At 44.1% G+C, this 9,592-nt stretch overlaps 1 protein-coding gene across 8 annotated transcripts in view; it reads right to left on the bottom strand.

Annotated features, from left to right (window-relative positions):
* AGPAT4 (1-acylglycerol-3-phosphate O-acyltransferase 4) overlaps window positions 1-4,944 on the bottom strand; it is a 127,734-nt gene extending 122,790 nt beyond the window's left edge. For 4 of the 8 annotated variants that reach the window (XR_007462908.1, XR_007462909.1, XM_049654562.1 and 1 more), the window contains exon 1: window positions 4,730-4,944. Coding sequence is in view for 3 of the 8 variants with exons in the window: in XM_049654562.1 (XP_049510519.1) it covers window positions 4,730-4,930 (201 nt within the window). In the remaining 5 variants the exon portion in view is untranslated. Of the gene's footprint in view, window positions 1-4,665 lie in introns of all 8 variants that reach the window. The other 4 variants (XM_049654556.1, XM_049654557.1, XM_049654555.1 and 1 more) reach the window with 3 other exon arrangements.
* Window positions 4,945-9,592: the final 4,648 nt, after the last annotated feature.

A 9,592-nucleotide genomic window follows, 5' to 3' on the forward strand; every position in this document is an offset into this window, starting at 1 on the left:
TCATGCTGGAGGAAGAAGCTGACCTCATATGAGATCAAAATAACTAAGAAGGGGAACTTGCTAAATGTTTTCTCTGAAGGTCTGACAAGCAGAGGAGGGTGGTGTTCCAGAAGAACTTTTTTAGGTTGCCCATATAAATTCCATGATGAAGGTAGGAAATCAAGTGGGCACAAAACAATTCTAAGAGGAGCTTCATGACCTCAGGAAATATAAACAGGAGTATTCCAACAAAGTTTTAACATTCTGTATTTTGGATATTTAGATTTAAGGTGCTGAAACCTAAATCTAGGTTTTGTAGGAAGGAGACATAGACTTGCAATGTTATGGGAAACCTAGCTCTAAATGACAAGAGGCTCTCTGGTAAACCACTGGCCATATAATTTTGATGAAGGGGGGAGTTTCTCTTTTAAAAATGCTATACATTGAGTGCATCTGGAGGGAGCTATAGTCCCATGGAAGTCTACAAGTAACTCGCTATGCGGGAACTTTGAGAGATTAAGGCTCAGTTTGTACTTTTCAGAAAGAGAACATGTAAGTCTTCTGGACTCTATTCCTCTATGGCTCCTGGGTCAGAAATCCTACCTCTTCCCATTTCATTAATCAACAAATGTTTACTGACACCAGCCATAAGCTCAACCAGTGTGAAAGATACAAGAAAACTTTAACATGGACAATGGCCAGCAGCTAACCACTCTTTCATTCTCTGCCCAGCATAATCTATGTATAAATTTGTTCAATGAAACAAGAATGCAGCACCATTAGCCAATAAATGCATCTCTCAAAGATAACACCCTCTGGTTTAAGGGGCTGTTTCCACATTTCTCTCCCCGTTAGTTCCTGAGCTTATTTAGGAAAGAAATAGTTTCCTATTTATGGCTATATCCATCATTTACAGTGCCTGACATATGATAGTCAATATCATTTGTTGAGTGAGTAATGGATGGGTGGATGGATGATGTAAGCATGAATGTATAAAGGGATGAATGAAGGGTTACTGAAAAGTAGGATTTAGGATCAAAGGAAGAAGTGGAACAAACCCAACTAGAGTAACAAAATGAAGACAAAATCAAAAACAGGTAGAAAATCTTTGGTGGAACAAGAGTGTGTCTTGAAAAGTGGAGGAGACATAGGTTAGACAGATCATCCCACGATAATGCTCACAAAAAATTGCTCTTGTTTTGAGATATTTCCTCTTACTCAGTCATTAGAAGAAAATGGAGATCAGCAAGTCACATTATCTCCCTGGAAAAGGCTGCAGATATTTGAAAACTGTGGCCGTTTACTCTGTATCCAGTTTTGCTCACAGTTGTGTCCATAGCACTCGACAGACAATAGACGCACAATGCATATTGTTAAAAGAATGAGTCCCTGATTTGAGCTTGCTCTTTCCCACAGCCTTAGCCGTGGTCTTCCCTGGTCCATACATTAAGCCAAATTTCAGAGTTCCAAAACTTGATTTCCAAACTGATTCTGTCTTGGACGAAGACTACTGAATTAGAGTTGCCCACGCTCTGGGTAGTGTTGGATGATTACTAAGCAGGCTTGATCACATAGGTCTCTCTACACATTTAGGTATTAAAAACCATTTAGAACTGTGAATGTAGAGTCTTCACATAACTCGTTAGACCTCCTTTTGAGAATACGGCAGACTGCACAAAATGTAGTTAAGTTGGCCCCACGCTCATCTGACCATCCCACAATTCAAAGCGATGGCAATGGTAGGTATTATTAGGATGATGTCACAGGGGCATGTGGGGCTCCCTGTCCCAAATCTCTTACTTGATTGAAGTCTGGCCTTCACTTCTTGAGCTTCAACTCAACAATCAGTGGATGAGGTATGATTCCACCACCTACTCACATCATCTTTCTTCTACCAGTCTTTCTTGCTCTGGTTTAGACAAAATTCTGCCCCTGAATCTATATCCACCAGCACAGGGTATACCTGCTTTATTTCCACACTAAAGACGGACTTCTCCCCACTTGGGACAAGAACTGAGAACCATCTCCAGCTAACTAACCCCCTGTTAGCTGGGACAACATTGTCTTATTCCCCTTGACTTGTGTTTCTCTTCTCCTTCCAACCATCACATCCTCTTCCCGGTCATGGTCTTCTCAGACTAACCACGTCTGCTCTCTCTCACCTCCCTCCTGCCTGGTCTCCTGCCCTCCAGCCCTGTGCACGTCCACACACGTCATTCACACCTGTTTGGTTTTAACTTGGGTTTTTGACTTGATTTTTAACTTTTAACTTGATTTTTAACTCGGGAGCCCAGACCACAACTTCTCTTTTCTTCGCAGTTTCACGGCACCCAGTTCAGAGCCTTGGAGTGAGGCCCCCACTCAGCGGCAACTGACGCCAATGTCAAAAGGTCTTTCCTTGGAACCAACCAACTCTATTCAGCCTCTTTCATGGCGTCCTGAATTTGCTTTGCTCTATAGCCTCCCTGACCTTCCCCAGGTCAGGGCTATTATTATGTTTTTAAGCTCTGCTCAGGGTCCATTTATAGGACAGTATTTATTTATTTATTTCTGGCTGTGCTTCCCAACGATTCTTGCCCTCTGGACTCCATGCCGGAAGGCTTTTTGTTGTGAAACTGCTAGGTCTGGAAATTCCAGAGCGCCCCCCATCACAGACTCTGACTCACACACCATCCATCTGCTTTGCGGGGTCAAGGGGTAAATCTACATCCCTGAGGACCATTTTCAGACTAGGAAAACAGTAACTTAGCAAGACTGCTTTCCACGCTCTTTGCGAGCATCGGAAAACCCACAACTCAAGTGCTCAGGTGTGCCAACAGGCGCTTTTCAAAGTGAGAGGCAGATTCTTTTCAACGACACTTTGCTTTTTGCTCTTTAACTAGTTCTCTTGGCTTTAACTCCATTTGGTTCTGGCTAGCCTCGTGCCATGCCATGCAGTCCTCATTTTCAGGTCCCTTTTGTATCTGAAATACTTGAGACCTCTTGCATTATAGTAAGTTTTAGAAGTCCCAGATAATGGCATGTTTAGGTCAGGATCTCTGCAAACAGAACCTCATTAAAACCACCCCTTCTTCCTGCTTCCATGCTGAGAGGTTAGCCTGAGGTTTCTGAGTAATGTTTTTGGTTTCAGGAACGAGAAGGGACTCGGAGGGCTGAGCGACCTTCACAAGTCTTTATTTAAAATTACAGATAATTTTAAGAATCGAGGATGAGACGACTATTGATCTATCTTATAAAGGCTAACTTGTAACTCGGGATATGCCCATTAAGAAAATAGTGTCCGTTATCAGATATTTCCTCACACTTACTGAATAAAAGACTCTCACCTGTTAACAGGCCCATTTGGACTTTCTAGCAGACATGTCCTTGATTCTAATCATATTTGACTTTGCTTATTACCAGAGAGATGATACTTTTCTCTTGTATTCTATACTTTTCCTGAAAATCAATTCTTTTTCTCCCCATAAAGGATGAGAAGATTCAGTAGCTTTAACTTAGGACTTTGATCCTTACCCACCTACACACACACACACACACACACACACACACACACACTTTCTCCCTCCTCTCAGGATAATTTTCTCCAACTGCAGACGCTTGCCTCATAATCATAGATGGGTTAATGCTTTCCCGGTTTTGAAAACGAGAAGGTGTACGGACCCTGACCTTAATGAGAGCGGATGGCACAGGTGATCCACATAAGGAAGATGTGCAAAGAAAAACAGAAACAAAACCAAAAAAATCCAAACAGAGAATCCTGCTAGTAGTTACCTTTTGTCACCCACTCGGACTTGTTGAACTTGGGTTTTGTGCTGAGTAAGTTCAGGCTAGAGCAAAGAACCCTCTTTTGCATATTTGGGCGATGGGGCACACCTGGGCAGATAATAACGTACCCATCAGCGCTGGTCCTCAAACACCCTCTAAAACTTTTCTCGAGGACCTCACCTCCTATAAAGAAGTGCACGCTCGCCCCTTGCTTAGGCTGCTCACGGCATTAATACCACGTCTAGAAAACTGTCTTGGTTTCCTAAAACAGACCAGAAACGGAGGACTCGCATAAACACAGAACCCTTCCTTCCATAATTCCTAGATATGACGGAGAAATTCATAGGCCAAAAATTAAGTAAATAAAGAGGTAATCCCAAATGCCTGTTTCCTTGACAACACCCCTCCCCCAGCCCTCCTCCGATAGGGAAAAACCAAAATGAAAGTGAGGAGGGGGTAGCCACAAAGCCGTGCTGGATTTTAGCAAGCGGAGCCCATAACCGGGTCCGGAAAGCAGCAAACTCGGAACGAAATACAAATAAATCAATTGATATCGGGGGCTGCCTTTTGTGGAGTATTTTTTTTTTTTTGTGGTTGCCATAGAAACGCCAGGGACGGAAGAACGTGTTGCATGACACAGGAGACCGATCTGTAATAGGAACCTTCTCCCCAGCTTCATCTATCGCAGAGAAAACGCTTTGGCCCAAGGGGAGGGGGCCGCAGGGGGAGGGGGGCGGGGAGGAAGCCCTGAACGGCAGCTCGAAATCACCACCGGGAAACGAACGCTCGCCCAGCTGAGCACAAAGGAAGGGTCCTTTTGTGGCTGCAGAGCCCCCGTGCCTTCCAGGCTCTGCCCCTCCACGTCCCCACTGGAGCCTGACTTCCTTCTCCACCTTCCACGCTTCCTCGTTCTGTACCTACCCCTTCCAGAGGTTTTAGTGAGGTCCAGCCCCGCAGAGGATAACAGTGAGACACAGACACTCACACACAAACATCCGCCACGCCCAGAGGTGAAGTCGCCTGGAAATCGCACGAACGGCACATACCTCCTTGCTGGCGGCCCCTGGCACATGGGCTTGGGAACCAGAAACTGAAAGGGAGCAGGCTGGGGTGCAGAAATTGCCACTAGTTTATAGGAGCTGTAAGTCAGCCAACACTGGAAAGAAAAAAGCGAGACTCCACCCATGGGGTGGACCCTTCGGGAAAAAAAAAAAAAAGTGGTCCTCAGCTGACGTCTCTCCCCACCCCATGTCACTTCCTTTTAAAGCTACAATTTAGCAGTTACGGGGAGGGAAGCTACGAGCCGGTGTAACATGAGTCACTCCCTTCCCCTTGCAATTAGTGTAAGGAAGTGCCTCCTCGGTCGGCTTCGCGTTCCAAAGCCTCCGGCTCGGGGAACCTGCCGGAATCCGAAACAAAGCCCGCTAGGTGGCCCTTCTCTTCCTGCCGCGGCTCCCACGCCCTGTTGCATCCCCGGGGCCCCGAGGGCTCCTGCAGGCTCGGCCCGGACGCACTCCGGCCCCGTCCGCGCGGCGACCTGGAAACGGTCCCAAACGGGCTCGCGGGTCGCTCGGCGGGTCTGCTGGGGGGGGAGATGCCCGCGCTCTCCGATCCCCCCCGCCCTCGCTGCTACGCCCGGGGCTGCGGGGAGATCGCTCTCCACCCACCGGCGCCCCGAAGCACCTTCAAGGAAATAATGCCGGAAAGTCCAAGTGATCGCAGACGTTCCGAACTGGGAAAAAGAAGCTCTGGGGTCGGTGTGTTTTCTCCCCGCCGGGGTCGATTACCACGCACACGCGCGCGCGCGCACACACACACACACGCACGTGGCATTTGCACCCAGTGTGTTGGAGTGGGTCTGGGCACACCTTTAGAATCAAACGCTGTCATCACAACTTTAAAAAGAGTTTCAACAGCAACTCTGCAAATACCGCGTCTCCAACATGCCCACAGCATGATTTCAACCTCCAAATAGTTAAGATGTATGCCCTTCAAATGTCCACTATTAGAACCATAGTCGCAAATAACACTGGAGCCTTTGCATACGACCCCTGTGTTCACCCCCTTCTTTAGACGTTGACAGCCCACGGGGAAGAATAGAATGCTCGCGAATAACTAGACCACACTGCAAAACTACTAAGACCCACAGATTGCTAAAACCGAAGGAAACCAAACCAAAACCCAAGCAAAACAGTGCGCCATGAGAGCAGAGAAAGAGAACAGAGAAAGAGCTCTGCTCCGTTATGGTGGGAGAGAAGGGGGCATCCGCAATTGACAAAGGGGGGTTTGGACTATAAGGTGTGTGGCATGCTGGTGGCACGTGTGATGGGAGAGAGGCAGATGGGACATGGATGGGGAGGGGGACGTTAAAGGACATCGAAGGCATAAAAGAGGAATCTGGACAGAAAACCCATTTGTAGCAATGTCTTCTTTTAATATCCATGTGAAAATTAATTTGACCATACAGAAATGTGGGTGCCTGGGTGGCTCAGTCGGTTGGGCATCTGACTCTCGGTTCTGGCTGGAGTCCTGATCTCTTGGTTTGTGGGTTTGAGCCACATGTGGGGCTCTGCCCTGCCAGTGCATAGCCTGCTTGGGATTCTCTCTCTTCCTGTCTCTGCCTCTCCCCTGCTCGTGCTCTCTCTCTCTCTCTCTCTCTCTCAAAGTAAACTAAAAAAAGAAAGTTTGACCATACAGAGATGCTTATAAAAGATGTTTGTAAGACCTTTCTTACAGCCAAAGCGATTTTTGAGAGTTTTTATAACTTTTCAAATTATGTTTTAAAATCCATTTATTTCTAGCGTGGGGGAAACTTGCAAAGGTTTTTCAAAGTACTTCTCAAGTAGAGTTAGACTGTTTTTCATATTTGAATCTTGAATGGAAATGTATTTCAAAATCTGCAAATTGCATAAAGTTGTGCTATATTACAAGGGTAATTTAGTTATTTATTTTGAGAGAGAGAGAGAGAGAAACACCAGCAGGGGAGGGGCAGAGAGTGAGAGGGAGAAAGATGATCCAAAACAGGGTCCGCACTGCCAGCACAGAGCCTGACTAGGGGCTCGATCCCACAACCGTGAGATCATGACCTGAGCCAAGTCAAGAGTGAGACGCTTAACCAACTGAGGCACCTAGATGCTCCTACAAGAACAGTCATTGATTTCAATGGAAACAATATGAAATTAAAATTTTTGACAATTGCCAGTCTTATTCTGATCTCAATACTTTAATATGTCTTGATTCCATTATGATGATAATTATTATTATGTGTGTTATTGCTACATTAACACTTTGTCTATTTCAATGATGTTACTCACAGTCTCAATTATCTCAGCAATATAGCTGAGAAATACAGGGGAAAGTCACCACTTCTAAAAATTTAAAGTGGAAATACCACATCCATGGACTAAATCTTATACACTTTAGACTCTGTTCTTATTTTAGATATTCCTTGTTCAGCTGTTTCTGTCTAGACAAGGAATTGTGAAAATTCCCAGTTCACAATCTAACAAATCAGTTCAACAAATATTTATTGAGTGCCTGCGCTTTTGTTGCTGAAGACACAAAAACGTGAATAAGATGTGGACATTGGCCCACGGCGCTCAAGGTCTTAGGAGCGAAAGACCTGTAAACAGTTAAGATACGGTGTAATGGAGGCAGTAATTGAAGTCTGTACAAGGTTCAGAAACGGCCCAAAGAATGGGAATAGGGAAGTGGAGGAGAATGTCTACACAGTTTCTTAGCTCACAACAAACTGTAAGGGGTGAGAGCAGGCAGTACATTCATCAGCAAGACTGTAAAAAATTAATGCTGACCCGTGGAGCGATTTAAAAGGACATAAAAGATATAAACTATAACACACCCAAAAAGGATAAACAAATAACCAATAAACATCAACAACAAATACGCAACCTCACATAAGAATACAGGAAGTGAAGGGGCGCCTGGGTGGCTCAGACGGTTAAGTGGCTGGCTTCAGCTCAGGTCATCATCTCACGGTTCATGGGTTCGAGCCCCCTTTGGGCTCTCTGCTGTCAACACAAGAGCCCTGTTTAGCTTCCCTGTCCCCCCTCTCTCTGCCCTTCCCCACTCACGTTCTCTCTCTCTCTCTGAAAAATAAATAAAACATTAAAAAGAAAGAATACAAGAAGTGATGTTCTTTCTTTGTTTATCCATTTGTCAAATATTCAAAAACCAAATATACAAAGGTAAAGAAGATGCTATGCAATGGGTTCTCTCCTCTCTTGTTGGTGACAGTAAAGTGGCACATTATTTTTGGAACTCAATTGAACCAGATCTGTCATGAGCCTTTAAAATGTTCACACTCTCGGGGTGCCTGGGTGGCTCAGTCTGTTAAGCATCAGACTCTTGACTTCAGCTCAGGTCGTGATCTCGTGGCCGGTGAGTCTGAGCCCCGGATCTTGGGATTCTCTCTGTCTCCCTCTCTCTCTCTGCCCCTCCCCTACTTGCTCTCTCTCCCTCTCTCTCTCTCTCAAAATAAATAAAATAAAATGTTCACACTCTATCCAACAATTCAACTCATATGTATTTATGCCAAGGAAGTAAGCACAGGTCACCTCAAAGGCACATGTAGATTCGTCAGAGTCATGTATGATAGTGAAGACTGCAAACCATCTAATGTCTGAAGTTGCAGGTCAGTTATGTAAATGATGTGATATTCATATGATGGAGTATACTACATACATTTAAAATGCTATATTTGAAAGACGCGAGGAAACATTCACAGTATATTAAGTGAAAAGGGAACTGAGCTATATAGCTAACATAAACTCTTCTTTATAATTATACAAATATATATTAGGTTGTGTGTAATGGGTTGGACAGAGGCCCCCTAAAATTCACGTCCATCCAGCACCTCAGAATGTAACTGTATTTGGAAACAGGGTCTTTGAAAATATAATTAGTTAGGACGAGGTCATCCTAGATCAGGAGGGGCCCTCAATCCAATGACTGGTGTTCTTACAAGAAGAGGAGAGGACAGAAAGATACACACGGAGAATGAGGCCATGCGATGCTTGAGGCAAAGCCTAGAGGCAGAACGTCAAGGCTTGTATTCTGGTGACCACCAGGAAATAGGAGAAAGGCATGGGACAGATTCTCCCTCAGAGCCTCCAGAAGGAATCAACCCAGCTGATACCTTAATCTCAGACTCCTGACCTCCTGAACTGTGAAAGAACAAATTTCTGTTTTTAAGCCACTCAGTGTATAGTCATTTGTCACGGTGGCCCTAGGAGACTCATACTGCATTGAACTGTTCATGATTATTTCTGGCCTGTGAGATTGAGGATGATTCGTATTTGTTTCTCTCTATTTTATTGCCTTTGGAAAAAATTTCAACACTGAACATTTATAACTTTTATAAAAGAAAATGATTATGAGTAAAAACCAAATAACTCAAGGTTTCTAAAGTCATAGTGTTCTAGGATGATTTAGGACAGACACAAAGAATAATTGATGGTGATTATAACATGTATCCCAAAGATTAAAGTATTTTGAGAACCTTCTGTTAAAGGAAGAATGCTATGTGTTTCAAAAAAGTTTTTTCTTAACCTAAATTTTGGCACTTAAAATGATAAATATCATTTATCTAAAATAGTAAGTCACATATCATATATTTGACTGCCAGGCTAGATGCTGGAGTTATTTCATGAGTATTTCAAACAGCCTGTTCTCTTAATACCTTGTTAGCTGTACACTGATGATAGTTTTGCTTTATTTCATTTGCCTGATAGTATGATTACAAATATAAGCAAATCCAAATAAATCTATATACACACTTTGAAAATTTCCTCAAATTATAAAATATAAGCATATCGTAGATTTGCAATTG

Source organism: Panthera uncia, assembly GCF_023721935.1.
Source record: "Panthera uncia isolate 11264 chromosome B2 unlocalized genomic scaffold, Puncia_PCG_1.0 HiC_scaffold_24, whole genome shotgun sequence".
Taxonomy (NCBI): Eukaryota; Metazoa; Chordata; class Mammalia; order Carnivora; family Felidae; genus Panthera; species Panthera uncia.